This window comes from Dipodomys ordii, unplaced genomic scaffold (genome assembly GCF_000151885.1).
Source record: "Dipodomys ordii isolate 6190 unplaced genomic scaffold, Dord_2.0 Scaffold59, whole genome shotgun sequence".
In the NCBI taxonomy this organism is placed as follows: Eukaryota; Metazoa; Chordata; class Mammalia; order Rodentia; family Heteromyidae; genus Dipodomys; species Dipodomys ordii.
Window position 1 is genome coordinate 8,923,602 of NW_012267275.1, and position 26,924 is coordinate 8,950,525.

General features: G+C 38.7%; 1 protein-coding gene and 1 pseudogene across 6 annotated transcripts in view; one reads left to right on the top strand and one right to left on the bottom strand.

The window, feature by feature from the left end:
* Positions 1-8,961, top strand: part of Pam (peptidylglycine alpha-amidating monooxygenase) — a 163,904-nt gene extending 154,943 nt beyond the window's left edge. For 2 of the 6 annotated variants that reach the window (XM_013022047.1, XM_013022053.1), the window contains 3 exons: positions 4,536-4,736; positions 7,436-7,489; positions 8,128-8,961. In XM_013022047.1, the coding sequence (XP_012877501.1) occupies positions 4,536-4,736; positions 7,436-7,489; positions 8,128-8,306 (434 nt within the window). In that variant the 3' untranslated portion in view covers positions 8,307-8,961. The remainder of the gene's footprint in view (positions 1-4,535; positions 4,737-7,435; positions 7,490-8,127) is intronic. The other 4 variants (XM_013022048.1, XM_013022050.1, XM_013022051.1 and 1 more) reach the window with 4 other exon arrangements.
* Positions 8,962-19,017: 10,056 nt separating this feature from the next.
* LOC105989801 lies at positions 19,018-21,762 on the bottom strand (annotated as a pseudogene).
* Positions 21,763-26,924: the final 5,162 nt, after the last annotated feature.

Genomic DNA, 26,924 nt, shown 5'->3' on the forward strand with positions numbered 1-26,924 from the left:
ATCAAAAGTGTAGTCTTTATACTCCATCCGCAATAAAAGATGTTGATGGTAAATCAGTCTCAAGAATATTGATAAAACAAAGAAACCAACAAAGCAAACACTCTCTGGGGCAAGCAGCTTCTTAAACCTATGGAGAATAATACATTTTTGGAAAAACACTTTGCATTTAAGAGCAAAGCAGAGACAGAAAGACAGAAATAGAAAGTCATAGAGAAAGAGAGAAGTCCCCACACTATACATACTTTTTTTTTGTTTTTCAAAGTATTCCTTGCTAGCATTCCATCTAAAACCTTCAGTCTTCCATTTCTCATCTCAGTAGTGAACTGAGTAGCACATGTTGTGTTGCTGTACATAATACCCTTCATTGACTGTCCCAGATACTGAAGTGCCTTCTATTAAAAAGGAGAGTTATCAGTATGTTCACAAATAAAATAAAATTTTAAAAAAGGAGAGTTATATGCCTGTGTGAGTGTGCACACACATAGGAATGCAGTTGTCTTTCTAAAGGTTGCAGTGCTTAAAAGAAAAAAGATAGCAGTGGTTCTCAGTAGACACCATGTGGAAAATGAACTACATGGCTTTTGGGTGGAGATGTGAGGGAAAACCTATGAGAAACAGACAAACGAAAGGGGTAACATGGTTTAAAATGGAATGTACTCATTACTTGACCTATGTAACATCACCTCTACAGTAACAAAAAATATATTATAAAAATAAAGTATTAGGGCTGGGAAGATGGCTCAATGGTAAAGTGCTTGCCTTGCATGCATGAGGCCCTGGATCCGATTCCTCAGTACCACATAAACAGAAAAAGCCGGAAGTTGTACTGTGGCTTAAGTGATAGAGCACTAGTCTTCAGCTGAAGAGCTGAAGGACAGTGCCCAGGCCCAAAGTTCAGGCCCACAACTGACAAAAAAAAAAAAGTATTACTTTTCCTAATAATATCAAGAAATATTTAAGAAATAGCAAAACACATTTGAAAAAAATCCATCTTATTGTATATGTAGTTTATCACTGTACAATCGGAAAGAAATTATTTTGTTGGAACAGTGAACATATGTTAAATTAAAAACATTTATACCATAAAAAGATGATTTGAAAGAAAAAGAAAAAAGAATATCTGAGAGTTGTGGCTCACATCTGTATTCCTAACTACTCAGAAAGCTGAGATTGTTATTTGAGACCAATCTGGCTAAAACATTTTCAAGATAGTATCTCAACTAATAAAATGCTGTGGAATGCATCTGTCCTACCAGCTACATGGGAAGCTAAGTGGGAGGATTGTGGTATTGACTGGTCCAGGCAAAAAGCATGACCTCATTCAAATAAATGGCAAAGACCAAAAGTATGGGGGATAGAGTTTAAAACTCAGAGCCTTAAGAAAAAAATGACTTTTTATATAGCATCTTTAAAGATTTATTTCCAAATACCTGTAAAAATGCTATGAGAGCTGTGACCTTGTAAGATTTTAAGACATTTTTGTTCTAGATGGATATGGCTAGCATCTTATAAAAGTGCCACGCTCAGTTCTTCTTAATGTTCCAGAAATCTACATCCTAGCTAATCTTAGTATGGATGTCTTGTCTTCACTCTTCATTTATCAAGGTGGCCCTAAGTTACTGGTATTTTTAATAACAAGAATTTAGGATAAAGTATGAAGGTGACACTTTTTTATTTTTTATGTTTGGGGGGATTCTTAAATTATAAATATTATTTTATGATAAAATTTTAAGATTTTTATCTATAATGGCTCCTAAGAAGAACAGCAATATTGCTTCTTATAAGACTGACCCTTAAAATGTTTAGCCTCTTCTTAAAAACAATATACAACATCTTTTAAAATATTGAACATATTTCAGCTTGTTCCAAAACTTAAAATGTACAAGCATTTTTAGTAGCTGACACTCAAAGTACAAAATCTGGTGTGGAAATCTTGAAGTTCCAAAGTGGTATGTACCTTCTGCAAGTTCACTAGGTTACTTCTGTGCATTTTCTATGAATGCTAGGCTGACACATTTTTGTCTCTCACAAATGTCCTTCACTTTTCTTTCCATTTAATGGAGCTCATTCTTGGCTCTTCTTTGTCAAAGTTACCAGCATATGTTAAGTAACTGTTCAGGTTACATTGAAACAGAAGCAGACCCTTTGTCAAACAGCAACAAGTTCTTGAATAGTTCAACACCAAGCAATTAATTCTTAATATCATAATATATTTTATTGTTTTTTTCTTCCTACTTCGATGTGAACCAAGTTTAAATACAGAGCAACTATATGTAGATTTTCTACAGTAAGAGAAAAACTGGCATAGCAGTGGTCAAAATGAGTGTGAATCACAGTCACTGTTCTCTTTGAAACTGAGATTTTAAAAGATCAAATTGGAACAAGATCTGGGAATCAGTTCTTTTCCTTCCTTCCTCTCCAACTTGCAAAGAATCATTTGAGTGGACAAGAGAAAACATCTAGTCTCCCTTTATCCACAGTACAGAGAGGGAAATGAAGAATTTGACACCATCCTCAAAAATGCCTGACATGGTATAAGAGCTCAATAGATATGCTGAGACTGTAAAGGGGCTGGCTCAAAGTGTTGAAGCGAAAGTCTTCAACTTGCCTGTTTATTTCTATCATAAATTATATTTATAGTGTGCTGTCTAATTTTGGAAGCATTTCCTAGTAGAAGATTCCAGCAAGCCATTAAGTCTATATATACTAAACATCACCTGAGTAGCTAGGATTACAGCCCTGAGCTACTGGCACCTGGCACCTTGTGATGCTTGTGGCAAACTTTTAGCCCAAGCAAATTCTTACCAGCCTTTGTACTCCAAAAGATTCTGTACAAACACATGTGCTTCTTGGGTCACAGAAGCCTCACATACTAATCTCATTTATTTTTTTATTTTTATTTTATTTGTGAAGATACTGTACAGAGGGGTTACAATTACATGGGCAGGATAATGCGTACATTTCTTACCAAGCATTGCAGCCTCCTCCTTTTGTTTACCCTTCACATCCCTTCCCAGCCTCCCCCCTCCCCCCCACCTTCACTTCTTTAGTTAAGTTAATTCCTAGGTATTTTATTTTTTGTGGGGCTATTACAAATGGGGTTGCTTTCCTAATTTCTGCCACACTTTTCTCATTGTTGGTATACAGAAAAGCCATTGATTTTTGGGGGTTAATTTTGTAGCCTGCTACTTTGCCAAAGTTTTGAATCAGCTTGAGTAATTTGGGAGTGGAGTCTATGGGATTCTTTAAATACAAGATCATGTCATCTGCAAAGAGGGAGAGTTTTATTTCTTCTTTCCCTATTTGGATCCCCTTTATGTCTGCATTTTGTCTTATTGCTGTAGCTAGGCATTCTAATACTAGATTGAAGAGAAGTGGAGAGAGTGGGCATCCTTGTCTTGTTCCTGAATTAAGAGGAAATGGCTTTAGTTTTTCACCATTGAGTATAATGCTGGCTGTAGGTTTGTCATATACAGCCTTTATTGTATTGAGAAATGTTCCATGGATTCCTAATTTTTCCAAAACCTTCATCATGAAGGGGTGTTGGATCTTGTCGAATGCTTTTTCTGCATCTATTGAGATAACCATGTGGTTCTTATTCTTGCTCCTGTTGATGTGATGAATAATATTAATTGATTTGCGTATATTGAACCAGCTTTGCATCCCTGAAATGAATCCTGTTTGATCGTGGTGTATGATTTTTTGGATGAATTGTTGAAGGCGATACTAATCTCATTTAAATCAGGACTTATTAGGATCAATGAAGTATCTTCATGTACTATGTTTTTCCTCCAACAGTTCTTCAGATCTGATAACTACCCATACCTGCCAGTGTCACAGAGTAGTAGCATCAGTTTCTTCCATCACCAACAAAATGATAAACATTTAACTGCATTATCTTTTGTTGATAACTATGTAAAAGAACCCAGTCCCCCAAAAAAGATAGGGTTGCTTTTCCTCACTAAAGTCTTAAAATTAATATGTCTAAGTATGCATATAATGTGCAAAAACTTCATTGAGCATGGAAGAAGTTAATAAACTGGAAGTACAAGGAAACAAATACTTGATGAGCACTTACATCTGATGGTTTTATGAAGGAAATGTTGTTCTCACAGTTTTATACGTAAGGTTACTTAAGGCCATATTTAAGTAACTTGCCCAAAGTTATACAGCTCGTGTACAGGAGAATTGGAATTCAAGCTCAAATTTGTTTGCTGTTTGATCTTAACTTTAGAAAAACACAAACAAAGGATTATGGGGATTTTTGGAGTTATAACTAAGAAAGGAAATGAAGGGTAGAGTGAAAGGAAACACTTTGAAGTGGAAAACCATGTTGTAGGAATAACTATTATCATTATACTTGATACCTGCCTTCATCTGTTTGAATGCAGACATTGACACACAAACCCCACCTACATGCAGTATTTTCAACAAGTTCTTTGTGAAGAGTTGGTGACTTGACTGGGCAGGGGTGGGCGGGAGGGTTGTGAGATCTCTAAGTCAGTTGAATATTGTGAACTCTTCTTTCCCTGAAGAAGCCGAGACAGTTGAATCCAAAATGGAGAACAAACCCACTTCCTCAGAATTGCAGAAGATGCAAGAGAAACAGAAACTGATCAAAGAGCCAGGCTCGGGAGTGCCTGTGGTTCTCATTACAACCCTTCTGGTTATTCCGGTGGTTGTCCTGCTGGCCATTGTCATATTTATTCGGTGGAAAAAATCAAGGGCCTTTGGAGGCAAGTAAAATGAGCCCCTTGAACTTGGAACCTGCCTTTGAAAAAAGTGTTTGGCCTAATTACCTTCAGGAGTTTGTTCCTAATTTTTTTAGTGTCTTTGGGAGTTGTTTTGTTTTGCTTTGATGCCCTCTACTGTTTTTGATGTTATTGTCTATGTTTCAAATATTGTCTATAATTAGTTTCTGGTAGAAAATATGTCTGGACACTCTGGACTTTAGGTAGCTCACTATAGTATAACGTTTACCTTTGTCTGTTAGCAATTGCCTTACACCCAGTTATTATCTCCAATGAAACTATTGTAGAATCAGTGAAGGATTGGCTGACCAATCAGAAAGTAGATGGAGGTGTGTGGTGCTAGAAGCATCTCCATCCTCATAGTACTCGGATCTACTGTTTTGAAGCTGTATTTATTTCCCACCAGACTGCCACTAGCTCATAGCTACATGACATTGGGCAAGTTACTTAATCTCTCTAAACCACAGTTTCTTCATGAATAAAGTAAAGATGAAATACTTACCCTGTGAGGCTGTACAAAATTAAATGGAATAATGTAAATGAAGCATTATGCAAAATGCTTGACACCTAGGTAGATTATGAAGAATTGAATAATGAGAGACATGTGTTTCAAACTTCAGAATTCTCAAGAAACCAGTATTTCTACAAGAAACCATTTGGTAGATTTTGAATGGGCATAATTTTGGCCATCAGTCTTTTTCAACTAAACAAAGTGGAGTTCAATAATGGGGTCAGTATTTTATAAAAATCATAATTACAATGTAAAACCCAAGAGCTGAGTTCCTTTCAGGACATCCAATTAAAGAATTAGCTCAATCCTATTTTCCACCTCTCAGTAGCAGTCCCTTGGCAGAGTCCCCAGTTTCCCAGCCAAGAAAGTATAGTTGTGTCGCAAAGGAATGTGTGGACCATCATGAGAGGCAGCATTTAACTAATAAATAGCATCTGATCCTATTTCAGGTTCAGGCGGCCATGGCTGGGCGTCAATGCCCATGGCAAAACCCTGACCCCGAAAAGGGGTACTGTTGGAAACAGAACACCAGGAAGTCAATTAAATAAATTGTAAAAGGAAATTTTTCTTGGACTGCCTTTTGCCTTTCACCTGCAGTCATAAAGCTGCAAAAGTAGAGTTAAGTGTTCCAAGAAAGGACTTCTGCTGACTGTTGTTATGGATCTGGAACTGTCATAAACAAAGAGAAAGACACACCATCTTCATTTACCACTTACTGATATGTCTCTAGTACAAATAACAGTCATTCACACTAGAGGCTTAATAAATAGTTGTTAGAAAAATGATTGAAAGATAGAAAATGATTGAAAGAATGAATGGAGCTCATAAAATAAGGACATCTGAGAGATTATATGATGTGACATGACATACAGTGGCTATAATAGAGGGTGATAAGTATGGTAATAAATACTCAAATTAGGAGCACATGGGGCCTGGGGGCAGGTAGCAGGAATTCTGCTATCCATCTCAAAATAGAAGAAAGAATGACTAAGGAGTCAGGAATGTTTTGTCTCTCCTGCTTGCTTCTAGGGAGACAAAACATGGCAAAACCTTACAGGGATGTGTTGGAAAGGTAGAAATCCAGCCTAAATCACAGGAAATGGCCATTGTGCATCCACCGTGTATTTAGAAAAAATGTAATGCCATGCTGTTTGGTCAAACACATTTAATTACAAAAGTAGAAGTTGCCAGTCTAAAATGTTTGACTTTCTAAAAGTCCTATCAAGTCGTTCTCCCCTTTTTTGTCTTCCCCTTTCCTATTGATTCTTCTGCCTTTCTTCTGTCATCAATTGTCTCCACAATGTTGCTTCCATTCCCGGGTGAGAGACCTGATAGGCAACCTGAGCCTGGCTTCTCTGACTGGGAAATGTGTCTAGAGATACACAGCAAGGGAAATAAAATGAAATCCATTGGGGTGGCTGCCTCGACAGGAGAAACAGAAAATCAGTTTCCTCACTCATTCCTGTGGGAAATGGAAGCCCCACAGTGAGCACTTCAAGTGCTTGGAGATTACTCAGTTAGTTGGATGTCCTGCACCTTCATTTAAACTTTCCTCAAAGGGGAAAAGCTCTACGTGGATCCAAAGCTCTTTTTAATGTATATATATGTAAATTATTTTAAGTAGTTGTACAAAGGGGTTTCAATTCAACACATCAGCTTAAAGAGGTCACATACTGTTCTTAAGAGAAAGCCTACCACAGCTATTCCTAACTTGTAGCAACCAAAGCTTTCAATTTGTTTTTACAAATTATTGGTAACTTAATTCTGCCCAAATGCAAATAACAAAAATGTGTTGAGTGTTTACTGTATATGCACCAGATACCACGTCTCTAAGCTCATCAGATGATATGTCCTATCTAAAACCTTATAGACAAGGCCATTGATCCCTCGTTTCTCAGAGAAAGAAAAAATCTGAGGCTGAGGGAATTCATTTATCAAAACTGTAGTTTGCAAGAGACGTAGGCAGGAGCTAAAGCTTCATTTACATGTTGGTATCTGTGAATCCCATTCCCTTATGTACTTATTTCTTTTCTTAAATGTATGTATAAAAACCAAGCCTCCTTAATCATTTAAAAGTTCCTGCTTTTGTGTTGAAAGCTGAGTCCATAGATTTTGGAAGGTGATTGGGACTTATTTTGAATTATGCCATCTTTTGTTCCTCCCACCCCAACAGATTCTGAACACAAACTCGAGGCCAGTTCAGGAAGAGTATTGGGAAGATTTAGAGGTATGCTGTGACCTTTTAGAGTCTTTGTTTGGTTTAAAGTCAACAGGCTCTTTTTCCCCTCTTGATAAGCAAGGAGACATTTCCTGATTTGACTCTTGGTAGACAGTAGAACATCCCCTAGTATAAATGCAGAATGCCAATCATAATCTAAAGTCTTTGGTAGCTCATTACCCAGTTACCCCTTTTCTAATAAAACTCATCTTGTCATTCTGTATTATCAAATTTGCTTTCCCTGCCTTCTTTCCAGTTTCATTTGTCTTTGGTAAGTTTTCTGTCACTCATGTTGGCATGTCAATGTGGTCATACTGAATATGACTTCTTCAGAAAGTCATTGAAATGAATTGCTGCTTGACACATGCCCATTCTGGAGAGCCAGGGACAAGCTGAAGGTGAAAAGTGAATGTAAAATGTTCTTGTAAAAACCCATACTTCTGGAAAGCTTTTATTCCTTATTTTAATAAGTCTGGCAGTGATATTCATCTGGTTCTGTAGTAAAAGCATGTCCGAATGTCACTCCTTTAAAACAAACTATCGTATCCCCAAATTTGGTCCTCGTTTACAATTCAGCACTCTCAAGGAAACAAAAAACTCGTGCAAAAACATAATTTCAATTCTACATTATTATTTGCTTTCTTCAGGAAAGGGAACTGGAGGATTAAACCTTGGAAATTTCTTCGCCAGCCGAAAAGGTTACAGTCGCAAAGGGTTTGACCGCCTTAGCACAGAAGGGAGTGACCAAGAAAAAGATGAGGAAGATGGGAGTGAATCTGAAGAGGAGTATTCAGCACCCCTGCCTGCACCAGCAACTTCCTCCTGAACACCAGGCTTTCATTTGGCGTGAATGAGATTTACCAAGAATGCCAGATTCCTTTTTCCTGTAGCACGTTTAAAGTTTTGTGCATTTATTATTGTCCACTGTACTAGTCTGTGTGGGACTGTACACAATTTACTTACTCCATTTTGGTTAAGTTGGCTTCTGTTTCTAGTTGAGGAGTTTCTTAAGAGTTCACAACAGTGCCATTGTCTTTCTATGAACATAGAATAGAGAAACAGTCCTCTTCCTCCATCCTAGTTATGAATCTAATGATGGAAGGTTTGCTCATTTACATTTTTGAGACTTTTTTGTGGATGTAAATAACCCCATTCTCTGCTTGAACACAGTATTTTTCCCAATAGCACTCCATTGCCAGTGTCTTTCTTTGGTGCCTTTCCTGTTCAGCATTCTCAGCCTGTGGCAGTAAAGAGAACCTTTGTGCTACATGAGGACAAAGCTGATAAATCTCCTATTTTTTTAAAATCACTAACATTATATTGCAATGAGAGAAAGAAAAAAGTCTCTATTTAAATTCTTTTAATTTTTCTCTTCAGTTGGTGTGTTTCTGGGATGTCTTATTTTTAGATGGTTACGCTGTTAGAACACTATTTTCAATATCTGAATGTAATTTGTGTAATAAAGTGTTTTCAGAGCATTAGCTGTCAGAGTGTATTTTGTGATTTTGACATATTTGCAGGATTTGTATACTTTTCTAATTGTACAAACCACAGATATTTAAAACTTACTCCATGTTTTCAACTGGAACATATTGGCTGTGTGAAAGTTAGAATATATTTTTTCCATAGGCAAAACAAATTTAAGATCTTTCTAAAAGCATTTGTTTGTTCTCTATGAAGAGTCAGTTTTTTGCGGGTCATATTTTGCCTGTAGTATATTAGCCAGTAAATTTTAGTGAAGGGTGGTGACAGCTAAGAGGAAATCTGTCCCAAATGATGTAGACAAGTAGATTCACTAATTTACTAGTAATAATTCTTTTAAAGAATAATCTCATACAAATTCCTGTCTATCCTTATAATCCTATGGATATCTCTTACTGGGACTGCAGATTATTTTTAGGATACTATTTCCATAATCCATCAATGCAATTTAATATAAACATGATTAATATTCATTTTCACAATGATTGGCCTATAGAACTTTTTCTTCAATATGTCTACTTCCATTTCAGGCATCAGTAATCTCTAGTAATCAGATTACTAGAGATGTAATTGACTAATCATGAAAATAGTACAAACTACTAGAAAAGATGTGTTTGAACAGTTTCTAGTTATGTCATTTTTTTTAAATTTTCAATGCAATCTAGATTTCTCCTTCATAATTAATCCCAAGGAGGATCTGGCTGGGAGGTTTTTGTTATTTTCAATATATTGACTTCATATTCCTATTTTATATGTCCTCGCCAAGTAAAGGCTTCAGTTATTTCCATGTTCCTCATTCTCAAAGGCAAAATATGTTTTACCTCCCTCTGACCATTCCTTTAAGCCTCTTTCACCAAATCAGGGTATGGAGTTAACGATAACACTGTTCTTACATGTGTGTACAAACTCACTGTAACTTACTATTTTTTTAAATCAGAATTAGTCCAATACCCTGAGCCAGGTGCTATATAGGTTGGCTTTGTTGCTTTTCAGATATTTTCAAGCTTAAATAATTAGTTGACTTTTAACAACATTCTTTGTGTACTGCAATATTTGATCATCAGTTCTATCCAGTAAATTTAAAAAGAAAATACACACCTAATACTGTTCTTGAGAAGTTTTACAATGGATTCATTTATGAAATAAAAACAACTCAAGTGATAATATGCATGGAAGCAAGTGAAAAAAAGGGGAAATTTTTTCCCTAAAAATGGAAAAATCAACAAGATTAACTCTCAATCATACAGGGATCTAGACTTGACTTCAGATTTTCTAGATGCCCAATAAACAAAATTGGATTTTTTCTAATTCACAAATTCATTAAACATTTCTTAATTCTAATATTATGATCACAAAGTGTACAGGTACATTTTGATGGTCTGCTCCTGTGTATGACTTTTAATATAAGCACATTCTAAGAAAGGAATTATAAAAGAGAAAATTTGGAAAAAAGAAAGTGCTCTTGGACTTTAAAATCCATTAGCTGGGCACCAGTGGCTCATGCCTGTAATTCTAGCTACTCTGGAGGCTGAGATCTGAGGATCGCAGTTCAAAGCCAACCTGGGCAGAGTCTCCATGAAACTCTTATTTCCAACCGGAAGTGGTGCTGTGGCTCAAGTGGTAGAGTGCTAGTCTTGAGCTGAAAAGCTCCGGGTCAGCACAGAGTTCAGGCTCAGAATTCAAGCTCCATGACCAACAAAAAATAAAATAAATAAATAAAATAAAATCCTTTACTCTTCTATCTAGTATACCATCATTCTACTATTAATTTAATTGAATTAATTTTAATTAATTTATAAACTAAAAATGAATGTTCTACAGTGACTTTAGGCTTTCTGCTGATTTTGTCCTTAATTGTTTCACAGTAGAACCACCTGGGAGACTATTGCTTTTTTTTTGCCTGAGGGGAGTCAATACTTTGAGCTCAGGGCCTTAAAAGTATAACCAAAGCAAAAATGGCATGAGTGTGGCTCAAGTGGAATGCTTGCCTAGCGAGAACAAGAGTTATGAGCTGAAATCACAGTACTGCAAAGACAGTATCAAAACTGAATGGATTACCTTAGCAGGACAGCATGGTAGACTTAGACTATTTATATAAAGAACATGTATATGAATCATATGTAAAGGGAAAATAAACCTAGTGTCACTTTCCAGCATGGAAATGGGCCACATTCATTCTAGAGAATATGTGGATGATAGTAAACGTGACTTCCCTCAGAGCTTTTACAATTTTAAAAGACTTAACACACAAGTATGTCTGTCAATTATATATCCAAATTTCAGACATGAAATAAGGGCATGTATTTTTCTGGGATCCAAAGTAGTAGACGCTATTCCATTATAGAAAAGGGGTTGAACAATGAAGGCTTGACAATAAACCACTTAGGCTTAGATATAATAACATGTACATAATAGGAATTTTATTTTTTTTAATTTGACTATAATGCTATCCATTTTGAACAAAAATGCATTTTATCATACTATCTTAAATAAATTGGTCATTGGACAAAGCTTTATTTTCTCTGCTGTATACCATTAAATTGTCTTTACTTTTTTTTCAAAATATCTGGCAAAATGAAACGTTAGGTTATTTTTGGTCCTGGTTCTCCCCTTGTATTTTTTTGCCTAATATTTTTATTTTCTCACTAGATTTCACATAATACAAATTTTTTGCAATTGTGGTGCTGTGCTTTGCTTATTTGGTAAGTAATTTGTTTCTGTAATGAATTGATCATCAAATCTGAATGTGGAAAAACATAAAGGTGAAGGTCTTTACAAGTCATTTGTACTTCTACATAAGAAAATAGTGCTATCCTGTAATACGAATATACTGAATTTGGAAAAAATGCCAGGTTAAGATCAGAAAAATTCCCAAGTTCTAGATTTATTTAGATTCAGTTGTGTTTTTCAGGCTTCTTTAGTAATAAGCTACAAGTCTCAAACATTTAAAAACACATGAAGAATTAATGGCACAAATAATGAGGTAAATAAGAAATTTGTAGTTTGATGTTTTAAAGCATCACAATTGATTAGCACAATTGAAAATTAAGACATGGCTATATGCTGGTGGCTCATACATTCTTAGGGGGCTGATATCTGTAGGATCAAAGTTCAAGAACATGCTTGACAGAAAAGTTGACTGAGATTCCTTCTCCAAATAACCAACAAAATGCCATAATGGGGGTATGGCACAAGTGGTAGAGTACCAGGTTAGCAAGCAAGAAGCCCTATATTCAAACCTAGTACTAACAAAAGAAGAAAGAAAAGAAAAGGAAGTAAAGAATGGCTATGCCCAGAGACTCAACTGATTCAGGATTCTGCTTTCTGCCATCTTTCACTTTGGTTGTTTTATGAATTCAGAATTTATTCTCATGCAGACACCCCATAGATATAGTAAAGTGTGATGCTGACTGTGAGCTTGCCTTTCTAAAGAGTTCCAATACATTAACTAACTTGTCTGATTTTGTTTGTGCATTGACCTCAGAACTAGTCACTGTGGCCTATGAAAGTGTCATGCTGAGCTTCACAAACTTCCACAGATCCAAGGCAAGATCCTTCTCACAGTTGGCAATTTGGAAAGTAATGGTTTCCTCAGAGAAGCTGGCAGCTATGGTACAGGAGCGAGGAAATGAGGGAAAATGAAGGAAGGAGTGACATTATTCAAGAAGCATTATGCTCGTAATCTGACTTATGGAATTGTAAGCCCTATGTACAACTCCTTAATAACAACAATAAAATCAACAACAGCAGCAAACAAACAAGCAAAACCTGAAACTGAATAACAGTAGAGTTCTAGGAAAGAAAAAATCATAAATATTCCCTACCATTATATTTAAATTTTTGACCTGTAGCCGTAATATTTTTGAGACAAAGGAATCCACTGCAATCGCTTTTTGTGAAGCTATTACATTAAAAGGGGTCATTGAGTGAATGAATCACAATACTAAATACAACATTGGCTTGCTAGTATAACAGTGAACAAAAAGAACACAAAGAACCATAATCGTTTATGCTATGATTTCTACCCAAATAGGTTGAGGAAGCCAGTGGCTCTAACTGAATAAAATAACTTCCCTAGTTATAAAAGATAAACCAATAAAATCTAGTATTCTCAATTCTATTCATTCTTAACCTCTCAAGGAAAGTGTGTTCTATTTTCCTTATTTCATTTACAATGAAAAATTAAAAGCATAAAAATTTGAGGACTATTACAATGAGACCCATGTTCTCTTTACTTTGATTTCTCAGTGAATAACATTTTGTCATAAAATACCTCTTTGTCAGAGAGATTTTTGTCAGAGATGCATATACATGTGCAAACATACATATTTATCTACTGTTGTAAACAATTTGAAAATAAATTATGTGCAAATTTTCTATAACAATCATAACTCAATAAACTAGAAAACAGTTTGACTTTTAATACAGACAACAGAACTGTAAAAAAAAGAAGTTTCAGACATATACAAACACAGAACCATTATTGCTCCCAGATCAACACTGATTCCCTATTATCAATCAATGCATAGCCCACATTTGAGTTCCTCATGGCCCCAGAATGCCCTGTGCAGCTTTCTATTTTTGATCCAGGATCTAAGATTCACACAATGCATTTATTTATCATATCTCTCATCTCCTTTGAGCAAAAGCAATTTATTTTACAGTTTTGAAGAATTCATGCCAATATCTTATGCAATATTTCACAGCCTGGATCTATCTGAATGTTTGCTCATGACTGAATTTATGATTGTCATGTTACCTGCTTTCTATGGTCTATTTTTTGGTGGGGAGGGCGTTAACATTTTTTAGTGTTATTGTAAAGGAGATGTACAAAGGGATTAAAGTTACATAAGTCAGGTAATGAGTACATTTCTTTTCAGATAGTGTCACCATTTCCCTCACTTTCTCCCAGTTTTTCCCTCCAGACAACCCTCCCCACAAGTTGTATAGTTCATTTTCAACATAGGATCTGGTGAGTATCAACACTGCGTTTGTTTACCCTTTGTCCCACCATTTCTGTGCTCATCCTTTACCTACCCCAAAACAGATAAATTTACAACCAAGACAAATAGTACAAATCATAAAAACAGGAACAAAGGAAGAACCAAAAAAAACCCTCTTATTTCCATTTCTTGGAGTTTATGTTGATAAATATTTTTATATGATCATATGCATATAGCTATTGAACTCTTGCGATCCTCTTCTAAGACTATCCTCCTTTGGTGTCACTGTGTGAATGTCTAGAGTCCTGTATAATTAATCATATACAAGTGTACTTTTTTGTCTTTTACCATCTAGTGTGTTTACATGTAGATTTATAGGTACATTTTAGTTACTGCAAATAAGAGAAATCTTGCAACCTTTGGGTCTTACTTATTTTGCTTAGTTAATTTTTTTCCAAGTATTTCCATTTCCATATGAATGGTACAATATCATTTGTTTCTGAAAGAAGGGTAGAATTCCATTATAAATATATAACACATTTTCTTGATCCATTTGTCCACTGAGGGGCATCTGGGTTGATTCTATATCCATATCTTCTATATCTTGGCTATAGTAAACAATGCTGCCATGAACATGGTTGTGCTAGTAGCTGTAGTGTGACCTTGTTTGTGATGTATTGGATAATGGGATTGCATCAGACTGAAGAGTTTCTGGCTGGCAAAGAACATAGGTAACAAGATAAATAGATATCCCACAGAATAAGAGATTTTTCCTAGCTATGCAATAGACAAGGGCCTCATATCTGAAACATATTTAGAGCTAAAAAAGTTAACCCCCTCAAAAAGTAACCTTCAAAGAAACAACATTAATAAATTCATATATGGGCTAAAGAGAGACTTCTCGGAAGAAGATGTAAGAATGGAATGGCCAATAGACACATGAAGAATTACTCAACTCCTCTAGCCATAAAAGAAATTCAAATCAAAACAACACTGAGATTCTACCTCACCCCAGTTAGAATGGCCATTATCAAGAAAACTAAAAATAACAGATGCTGGCAGTGGTCAGATGTGGCCAAAAGGGAACATTACTACACTCTTGGTGGGAATGTAAACTCTTCAACCACTCTGGAAAGCCATGTTCCTCAAAATACTAAACATAGAACTTCCCTATGTCCTTGTGATTCCACTCCTGGGCATTTATCTAACCTCTCTTATTAGGGTGTTGATAATACTAATTTTCTCCATTCTTCATCACACTAAATTTGAATATTTACATCTCTATAACTTTTACATGCAGGTGTCTGTATAAGCCCGTTTCTACTTTGTCTTTACAAAGAGGAAACACATGAAGACCACACAGTATACTGTTTCCCAGTGAACTTTTCACCTGCTGTTTCAGTACTCATGAACAATCCCTTTTTCAATCCATTATCACAATGAAGTCCTTAGGTAATTATTTTCTAATTCTAAAGTTTCATCTCATTAGCTTTATTAGCTCATTTTATCTTTATCACCATTTTTCTGAAGGTGACTGACAGTCTTATTGTCCCAACCTGAAAGAGATTGAAAGCATCTACTCAGGATCACAGAGGGATCCCATCATCCGATTTACAATCAATTAGATATATTCCCCAAACTCACACTAACAATGTGGTCAAGATATTTTACTTTCCTATTTAATTATTCAACTCTTTGCGTATTTTTTTCTTTTTTGTCAGAAGGCTAATAATCATTCAAAATGGGTTCCCATCTCTTTGCTTTTGTTGGAATTTTAAAGCAGCAAAATCCCCAAACAAGGCTAAAGAGCACAAAATTAGTACCTTGCCAGAGGTAGCAGAGGGAGATTCCCTTGGGCTGCCACTGCTTCTTGCTACCTGAAAATGTGACTCTTGTCATAGAAGATCGATAGTACTTCATAAAATTAAAGATGGTGAGTTGAGAAATGGAGAGGATGATTGTGGAAAAATGCTTAGTTCCTATGCTGGATTCTATTGAGCTCTAGGTAATTCTGAAGGTTTGAAGCACAGAGGAGGAATTTGGATTTAGTTATATTTTGTATATCTGATTTTTCATATATATATATATATTATATATATTTTTCATATATATATATATATATATATATGCCCCGGCCCGCAGAGTCGGTCAACAAGGGCTGGAAGAGGAACTGACCTGAATGAGAGACAAACCAGACTCGAGGAAGGAGACCAAGACAGGGCTCTGATCAAGGTCTGTTTATTGAACTTACAAGCAGGCTTATATACTATAAATGAATGAGGAAGTGGTTGCAACATATTGGTAACACAGTTTTTTACAAAAAAGGAATGCAGGTGGGTGGGGTAAGTAAAAGATCAGTATCTATCTTTATGATAAATCTAAGCCACAGGGAGGTCTGTTACAAAATTCCTTAATGGATGAGCTGACAATTGGCTTTGTGGTTAAGCACTCTAGCAAACAATAGCTTTAGGAAAAGTTTTACAGTGGTCTCCGCAAGTCCCCTTCTTTTATTTTAGAGAAGAGTCCTAAAAAAAATTGAGACATTAATCTGAGAGGGGAGACAGAGGCACCGATCCTTCTGAGCAAACGATGGGATGTATGTTAGGATGTATGGTAAGGGGAACGATCCTGTGGTGAGAATTGCATCCCAGACCTTTATACATCTCGTGTCAGTTTTTTAAAGAAGGGGATATTGAGCAACACTTCACCCTATGCTATCAGGTGTATCTCTCGAGGGGACCTGTGTGCTAGCTTTACTAGCCCCTCTGAACTGGTTGTACACCTCTTAAGCAGATGCCTTCACCCCAAGGGTGTGTGCCATACAGGACTGAGGCGCAGTTCCTGAAGGATACCCTCTCTCAAGGGGCTAGGGCTGGGAAGGTGGCTCAGTGGTAGAGCGCTTGCCTTGCATGCATGAGGCCCTGGGTTCGATTCCTCAGCACCACATAAACAAGAAGAAAAAAGCCAGAAGTGGCGCTGTGGCTCAAGTGGTAGAGTGCTATCCTTGAGCTGAAGAGCTGAGGGACAGCACCCAGGCCCAGAGTTCAGGCCCCACGACTGGACCCCTCCCCCCACAATAAAAGGGGCTCATCTGGGCCTTGGTCTGCAAGGTCTAGCCAGTGGTAATGAACCTGTATAGGTTTTGATGCTAGGGAATCAATCTGTTGCCGAATAAAACCAGTAAGCCTAGTAAAGGCCCATCGGCCAAAAACCAACAAAATTAGGATGCCAACAAAAGGTCTGAGTAGGGATGGGAGTAAAGTTGTCAACCAAGGGGAGGTGGAAAATCAGTTTTTGTACCAGCTTCCCTCCTGTTCTCTCTGCTTTTTTCTTTTCTCTAACCCTTCCCTAACTTTGGCCATGCTGTCTCTAACCACCCCTGTGCGGTCAGTGTAGAAACAGCATTCTTCCTTTAAAGCAACGCATAGCCCCCCCCCCCCAGTTGTAAAAACAGGAGGTCTAGTTCTCTTCTATTTTGGAGCACTACTTCTGACAAAGAGGATAGTGATCTTTCTAAGGCAGATATTCCTTTTTCTAAGTTTTGTATGTCCTCATCTATTGTAGACCAGAGTTCAGAGTAATGTTGATTAGAGAGGATGAGGGAGGCTACCCTGGTTCCTGCTCCAGTGATGCCTAATCCCAGTAAGATAGCAAGGGTTCCAGCAGTAACAGGTTCTCTTTTCCGTTGAGGTAAGGCTCTTATGCCAGTCTCCCAAAGTCCTGTAAATTGATCTTGAGAATAGTAAGTTAACCATGGCACAACTTGTACCATGATGCAGAAGATGGGTTCTGGTAAAAATTAAAGAAGAATACACACAGGAGTAAGGTCATCTCTGAAGGGCCCACCATGTATCATTTGAGGGGAGTAGATATTTGTGAGTCGAAGTAAAAGAATAGGTCTGATTACATAAAGGCTTATATTCTGGGGGGATAAAACTGCCATTACTGAAAATGCAAAGTCCAAGTCCCGTAACTTGGGCTATTGTCACTTTGTTGAAAGGTTGTTGGGTCCAGTGACATTGGGTGTGTCATCGACCTCATAAATGTGGCCAAGTACAGCTATACCCTCATAGAATGGAGAGGAGGAATGATAGCAGAGCCAGCAAGATTCTACTAATTGTGGATTGCTATTGTTAATGGTAAGAAAGGTTTGATTAATAAGGGATAAAATAAGGTTTTTGGTGTTAGGAGGTTTAAAAAAGGAGTCAGGCCTGTCTATAATAGAGGGAGCTGAAGGTTTGGGTTCAGATTTTAGGGTTGGTTCTATTTTGGACAGTGGGATGAGCGCATTGGGTCCTACAGGTACCGGTTTTGAATAATTTGGGTTTTTTTTTTGTTAGTTTGATGGTAAACACAACACCCGTATCTGAACCAGCCTGATAGAGTCGTAGTCCCCAGGTAAAGCCCTGTTCCCACCCAGCTGTCAGTTTTCCTGCCGTAGTGAATTGAATCTTAAGCGGGTGACACCAACCTTTGGTGCGGGGATCGTGTTGCTCACATTCAGGAACAATAACCCAATTGTTTGGGGGGTGAGTATAATTTGCCTTAACTGTTATATAATCCCACTTGGAGGAGGGATTCCAATATGTATCCCCTGTGGTTTCACAGCCCCAGGTTTTACAGTAAAGATCTCCTCGGCCCCCACATTTGTAGTGATCTTCTGTGTGTCTATGGTAAGCAGGACACACGTAAAAGGTAAGGAAGCTTAATCCAGAGCGTCGCCCTGCATGGGAACACCCCACAGTAACTTCTCCAGGAGGGTTCTTAATGTTGGGTGCATACTCTTGGGGCGGCAGGATGCTCTCCACTCCCCAGGGTGCCTCTGATCCAAGGGCGATTTTGCACAGGTCTGGATAGAGGTCCGGCCACCAGGGTTTGTGGGAAACCTGAGAGGTACTCCAAATGACATCTCCGCGCCCGGTGAGTACCTGCCAGGTGTAGTTCAGAGGTTGATAGGGATCAAGACGCAGTTTGATGATTTGTGGTAGGGTCACATGGAGTAAGGCCATCAAAATGACACCCACAATTTTCGGTCTGCATTCCATTGGGGGCTTCAGACTTGTTTTTCTTAACAGCATCTGTAAGAAGAGATATTGGGCCTCAGAGGTACTGTTATCCTGGGCAACTGTCCTTAGTTGTTTTGGTATTAACAGGTTTTATAAGCCTTTCAGGAAGCCATCATGCTGAGCCTTCTGTGTTATCAAATATGCATGCCGATCCTCGACCCCAGATTAGTATAGGATCTGGCCCTTTCCATTGAAAGGTTAGAGTATCTTTCCACATAGCTTGAGCATAATTTTGATTGGTTTGTGGGTGCCAGAGATGGTCAGCTGCCGAGTGGCCATTATTATCCCAGGTCAGAAAATTGATTACAAATAGGGCATGGTGGAGAAGATTTTTAAGGGAGCCCTTAGTAGGATAAAGATTTCCTGACTAGTTTTTGAAGGGTATTTTTTATTGTTTGATGGGCTCGATCGACAATACCCTGGCCCTGGGGATTATAGGGAATACCAGTAATGTGTTTTATTTGTAACTGGCGACAAAATTGTTGAAAGTTTTTACCTGTATACCCCAGACCATTATCAGTTTTAATGAGTTTGGGCTTTCCTATAATTGCCAAACAGTTGAGAACATGGGCTATAACATTCTTGGAGGCTTCTCCAGCATGAAGACTAGCAAAAATGAAACCACTAAAGGTATCTATGATAGCATGTAGATACTTTAGATTACCAAAAGAGAGAATATGAGTAACATCCATTTGCCAAAGTTTGTTAGGAACCAGTCCTCGGGGGTTGATGCCCAGATGGGGTACAGGTAAAAAGATGACACAATTTTGGCATTGTTTTACAATTTGTTTTTTCTGTTCTCTGGTGATATTATAAGGAAGGCGCAAGGTTTGAGCATTAAGGTGGTGTAAAGAGTGAGCCTCTTTTGCCTGAGATACAGGTTCGTGTTCCACCAAAAAACAAGCTGAGTTGCTTGGTCCATTACATTATTGCCTTTTGTTAAAGGTCCAGGGAGGCCTGAATGAGCACGAGTGTGTCCAATAAAAAAGGGCAATGTCTGGCTAAAATATACTGTTGAATCAAAGAAAACAGCAGGGTGGCTGTTTCAAGTAAGGGGATAGAATGAGCAATATAAGAACTATCAGTATACAGGTTAAAAGGAACAGTAGATAGTTGAATAAACACTTGTAAATCTGCAAAAAGCTCAACCAATTGTGCCAAATGGTAAGGGGACTGAAGGGAAACCGTCTGAGAATCAATGGTAAAAGCTGCTATCCCATTGGAGGAACCATCAGTAAAAGCCAGAGAAGCATGGGATAAGTATTGACAGGAAGTTTGTATGGGGAAAACAAAGGACTGATATCTTAAAAACTGGAGTTTATTAGCAGGGTAATGATTATCAAAGGTTCCTTGAAAGGAAATGCAAGACACAGCCCAATCATCATCATTTTGTATTAACCACTGAATTTGAGTGGGGGAATAGGGCAGTATTATTCTATCAGGATCTTTGCCAAACATTTTTTACTATGTTCTCTTCCCATTTTGATTAATTCTGTTACCCAGAAGGTGTATGGTGTAATGACCTTAGGAGGAGAAGCGGGCAAATGTACCCAAAACAAAGGTCCCTCTTGCCAAAAAACTCCAGTGAGTGTAAAGCTGGTGGCACATATAATGTACTGAAGGGGTTTGTTTATAGGAAATAAAAGTAATTTGTTGATTTGTAATGGCGGGTTCTACCAATCTCAACACTTCTTGGGCCTGGGGGGTTAATGATCGGCTGGAGGTCGGATATGGGTCCCCTTTAAGGATATCAAATAAAGGTTTAAGTTCGCCAGTGGTTAGTTTAAGGTATGGCCAGAGCCAATTAATGTCTCTGAGAAGCCTCTGAAAATCACTTAAAGTTTGTAAATGGGCTGTTCTAAGTTGAATTTTTTGTGAAAAAAAATCCTTTTATAAAAAAGCTCAAAGCCCAGAAACGTATAGGGAGGAGCCAGCTGGATCTTATCTGGAGCAATTTGAAGGCCAGCGTCAGTAAGGGCTTTAGAAAGTCTTTGGGAGCAGTAGAGAAGCTGATCAGGGTCAGGGCCCGCTAAAAGTAAAGCATCCATATAGTGAATTAAGTATATGGAGGGCCACTGCTGCCTAAATGGATCCACCACCTGGGCTACAAACTTTTGGCAGAATGTGGGACTATTTACCATGCCTTGGGGTAAAACCTTCCACTGAAATCTTGGCATAGGGCTTTTAAAATTAGTTACTGGTAAACTAAATGCAAAATGTTCACGGTCCTCAGGGTGTAAAGGAATAGTAAAAAAGCAATCCTTTAAATCAGTAACAATCTTATGGTACCCCGTGGGAATAGCCACAGGTGTGGGAAGTCCGGGTTGAAGGGCTCCCATGGGCACCATGGCCTTATTTATTTCTCTAAGATCCTGAAGTAATCTCCATTTTCCTGATTTCTTTTTAATTACAAAAATGGGAGTGTTCCATGGAGAGGTGGTGGGTTCAATGTGGCCTGCGGCAAGCTGTTCCTGTACCAACGTAGTAGCCGCAGCCAGTTTTTCAGAGGACAAAGGCCATTGATCAGCCCATACAGGCTCAGTCCTTTTCCAGGATATTTTGTCTGCATGGAGTACAGGCATGTCAATGGCCCCTAGGATAAATTTTTATAGCCCACACCGAAATGATTGGTTTTTACCTCCACCTGAATGGGTTTTTTAGGCCTTGAGAATGTTTTCCTAGGCCTTGTCCAGGGCGAAAGCCCTGGTTAAGCATCTGTTGAGTAACCAATTCATTTGGACTACACATTATAAGCTTCATTTGGGATAAAATATCACATCCCCACAAGTTAACCAGGAGGGTCTTAACCACATACGGCTGGACAATGCCCTTATTTTTTTCTTCATCTTCCCAGGTTAAAATTTTGGAGCTCTGTAACAGGTTAGAGGTTTGTCCAATGCCTTTAAGGTGAATCATGGAAGGGGTAAGGGGCCAGGACGGGGGCCAGTCTTTTTTAGAAATAATTGTAGCATCAGCACCCATATCCATAAGGCCTTCAAATATTTTTCCATCCAATTTTAGCTTAAGGAGAGGCCGGTCCTGAGTAATCTCCTGGACCCAGTAAGTGTCCAAAGACCCAAAGCCTCTGGATCCTCTTTTTTGTGTAAGGCTAGGGTTTGTCTTATCAAGGGGAAGCAATATTAATTGAGCAATTCTTTGTCCAGGAAAAACTGTGACTGGCCCCTGAGAAGCAGTAGCCAGTAACTTACTCTCTCCCTCATAGTCATTGTCAATAACCCCAGGGGAAATACTAAGGCCCTGAAAAACAGCACTACCACGCCCCAGAATGAGACCAAAGGTGTTTGAGGGCGGTGGGCCAAACACTCCTGTGGAAAGAATCTGATTTCCTGACTCGGGGGTCAATATTGTGTGGGAGGAGGCACAGAGGTCCAATTCCTGTGGTTGTCCGTATGAGGGTGCTGATGGTGTGTGAGGGGTCACTTGGGGGACAAACCTGACAGCCCCAGGGTTCTGTCCCGTTTGGTTTCTGGGGTCCTGGGGTGGACCCCGGACAAAGCTTCCCTGTTTGGGTGGTAGAGGATTGCCCTGGATATTGGTTTTGGAGCGACATTCAGAGGCCTAATGTTTGCCCCGTTTGCACCTTGGGCATAGGGACAGAGGGGGTGATTTTTCAGCCTTGGGGGCCGTACAGTCCTTTGAAAAATGGCCAGGCTGTTTACAATTAAAACAGGTTTTATGGGTTTTGGCTCTGAGTAAAATCCTTAAGGGCGGCACCTATGGCCAGGCCAATGTTATTCGAGGTGGCGTCAACATCAGAGCAAAATCTGATAAAGTCAGTAATGGTTTTGCCACGGCGGTGGGGATGTAAAGCCGCTTGGCAAGCAGAATTGGCATTTTCAAAAGCAAGATGTTTAATAAGCTCATTATCAGTTTCTTCCTTTCCCATAAGGCTCTTGGCAGCCTCTGTAAGGTGTCCAATTAACTCACTGTAAGATTCATGGGGTCCCTATTGAACTTTGGCCAAAGAGGTAATGGCAGACCCTTGAGAAGGGAGGCTTTTCCAGGCCCTAAGGGCAGCGTGTTGAATCAGAACAAGCAATCCTGGGGGAAATTTAGCCTGGTTTTCATTAGTATCAAATGGCTTATTGCCCATCAATTTTTCTATGGTCCAGGACTTAGAGTGACCGCCAACAGATGTGTTATGGCGAGCAATATCCTGGCATCTTTCACCATAATCAGCCTTCCATAAAAGAAAATCTCCTCGTGTTGGTTAGCATGGCCCAGTCATTAACTGTAAGCCAGTCCTTGCTCAATGATTCCAAAAGAGAAATGGTATAAGGGGCGGTAGGGCCATACAGGGAAACAGCATTTTTTAAATTCTTTAATATGTCTAAATTTAAGGCAATGGTATTTTTGAGTTCTAATAACCAGATGCTCTCCTCCTACCTCCTCCCCATTTGAGTCATCAGACTTGGGTCCTCCCTCGGCTCTTCCTCTCTGTCCTCCACCTCAGTCTCTTGATCATTAGATTCTCCTTCTAGATTTTCCGAAGTGGCTCTAATATGAGACCGAGTGACTGGAAAAGCATGAAGGATCTTTTCTTTTTTTGTCGTTAATTTTTGTAAGCTTGGGTTCCTAATCTCTAGGTCCAATTTATATAGTTGTTGTAATAGTTGGGCCTTTTCCTTCTTGACTTGAAGTAGGGACCTTAAGGTCTGGGCTTCCTGGGAAAGCTTAACTGTGGCTTGTCTGGTGACCTCCTCAAGGTCTGTTGAAGAGGCCAAGGCAGGGGCACAGAAGGGAGGGGCTATTTTATAGGGGGGGTTGCGTGCCCAAGGGCTTTAGAGGGGGCCAATCTGAGGCGTGGTATTTAGCAGCCTCCTCTTCCAAAGTGGCCTTGTCCTCCGGGGGAAGGACATCATTATTGGGCCTTTGGGATCTGAGGTTAGAAAGAACCGGGTATATAGATTGTGGTTTTTGTAATTGTGAGTCGCTGTTAGCGGCAGGCATTGGTTTGGAAACCGAGGGACAATGGGACGCGACTGGGGGGGGGGTGGAAGGGAGAGGAGTTTTTGGGCAAGGGAGGCCTGACTCCCCTTAAATTTATGTTTTAAAAATTCTTCACCTTCCTTAAGCACTCTAGACACATCTTTGTGTTGGTGGCAAACTTGAAGGATCTCATTTATGAGGTTCCAATATGAAAAAGCCTGAACAGGAATCTTTTCGGGGCCAAAAGTTTCATAATAATCCTTAAGACAGTCTCCAACACGACCCCACCTTCTTTCATCTATAGTGCCCTCCTGAGGAAACCAAGGGCAAATATCCTCCAGGAGCATAAAAAATTGAGTTAAATCTTTTTTCTTAACCCGCGTTCCTCATGCCTTGAGTGAGGCTTTTAGGCCTTGAACAAAAAGTTCATGCTTACTAAGTGTTTGTCCCAGAATTGGGTCGCCTCCCTTACCTTACGGATCTGTATTGCAGTCGGGTGTTTCTGCGGTGATCACGATGCGAATCTTCACTCACTGAAGAGAGCAGCCCCTCAATTGGGTGACATTCAGACCAGGATCCGTGCTTCGAGCCCCACGTTGGGTGCCACCTGCCCCAGCCCTCGGGGTTGGTCAACAAGGGCTTGAAGAGGAACTGACCTGAATGAGAGACAAACCAGACATGAGGAAGGAGACCAAGACAGGGTTCTGATCAAGGTCTGTTTATTGAACTTACAAGCAGGCTTATATACTATAAATGAATGAGGAAGTGGTTGCAACATATTGGTAACACAGTTTATTTTACAAAAAACGGAATGCAGGTGGGTGGGGTAAGTAAAAGATCAGTTTCTATCTTTATGATAAATCTAAGCCACAGGGAGGTCTGTTACAAAATTCCTTAGTGGATGAGCTGACAATTGGCTTTGTGGTTAAGCACTCTAGCAAGCAATAGCTTTAGGAAAAGTTTTACAGTGGTCTCTGGCATATATATTATTTCTAAATGTCTGAAAAGCAAAATTCTAAGTTTGGAGAACATAGTAGTGAAAGATCATATCCGAGCTCTTCTGGGATTTACTTTCTTTTTTTAATTTTATTTTATTGTAAAGATGCTGTACGGAGGGTTACAATTACATGGGTTAGGTAATGAGTGCTGTTCTTGTTGAGCATTATTACTCCCTCCTTTGTTCTCTCACGATCCCTTCCCTCCTACACCTCCCTCGCTACCCCACCCCAGAAATTAAAGTTTATTTCCAAAATACTGTCTTGTGAGTATCATTGTTGCAATGTGTCATCTTGTGTCCCTGTTTCAGCATTTTGTTATTCCCCTTACCCTCCCCAAATTAGATAAATGTATATACAAGATGCAGGGTACCAAAATCAAGTGTAGTGATAACAGGGGATATACCATAGGGGTGAAAGCATACAAAGGAAACAAAACAATCACTCACTTAGTAAATTTAAAAAAACAACACAGAAAGACCTCTTGTGTGCATATCTTGAGGATCACTTTGCTTAGCATCATCTTATATGGTCATATGTACATAGCTTTTGAGCTTTTCTGCTCATCTGATAAAATTATACTAGACATATACTTATTGCAAATGAGGAAAACCATGGGATCATGGGTCTGGATTACTTCACTTAATAGAATGTTTTCCAAGTCTTTCCATTTCCTAACAAATGGGGCAATGTCATTCTTTCTAATGGAAACATAGAATTCCATGATGTCTATATCTATCTATTAGATAGATAGATATAGACAGATAGATATAGATACCACATTTTCTTAATCCATTAATCTACTGAGGGGTATCTGGGTTAGTTCCACATTTTAGCTATGGTGAATAATGCTCCAGTAAACACAGTTGTGCTGGTAGCACAACATAAGTGGGATTGCTGGGTCATAGGGGAGCACTATATGGAGTCTTTTGAGGAACCTCTATACTACTTTCCAGAGTGGTTGGACAAGTTTACACTCCCACCAAGAATGCATCAGGGTTCCCTTTTGGCCACATCCTCTCCAGCATCTGTTGTTAATAGATTTCTTGATTATAGCCATTCTAACTGGGGTAAGGTGGAATCTCAATATTGTTTTGACTTACACTTCTCTTTTGGCCAGAGAAGTTGAGCATTTCTTCATGTGTTTATTGGGCTTTCTCATTTACTCTTCAGAGAAGTTTCTCTTTAAGTCTTTAGCCCACTTATTAATGTGGCAGTTGTTTCTTTGAAGATTTGTTTTTGAAGTTTAATTTTTTGAGTTCTAAGTATATTTTAGATGTGAGGCCCTTGTCCATTGCTAGTGAAGGTCTTCTTCAATCTGTGGGCTTTCTACTGATCTTGCTAGCTATGTGCTTAGCCATGCAGAAGCTCTGCAACTTCATGTAACCCCATTTGTCCAATCTTTCTTTGATTTGTTGTGTTTCTGGGTCTTTATTAAGAAAATTTCAGCCTATGCCAAGGAGCTCTAGATTTTCTCCTATTGTTTCCTGTACTGCTTTCAGGGTGTCTGCTTTGACTTGGAAGTCTTTGATCCATTTGGAGTTGATTCTGGTGCAGGGTGATGTATAAGGATCAAGCTTTAGTTTTCTACAATTTTACCAGTGCCATTTACTGAAGAGGCTGTCTTTCTTCCGTTCTAGTTTTTTAACTACCTTATCAAAGATTAGTTCGCTATCTGTGGGTTCATTTCTGGGTCTTCAGTTCTACCCCATTGGTCCCCAGGTCTGTTCATGTGCACGTGCCAAACTATTTTGATTACTATGGCTTTGTAAGAGAGTTTGAAGTTTGGTATTGATTATTTCCCCAGCAGTGTTCTTTCTGGTAAGGATTGTTTTTACTTTTCAGAGGATTTCATTGTTCTATATGAATTTTTAGATTGCTTCTTCTATTTCACTGAAGAATGAGGTTGGGATATTGATGGGTATTACTTTGAATTTGTAGATTACTTTGAATTTGTAGATAGTGTTTGGCAGTATTGCCATTTTCACAATGTAATCCTCATAATCCA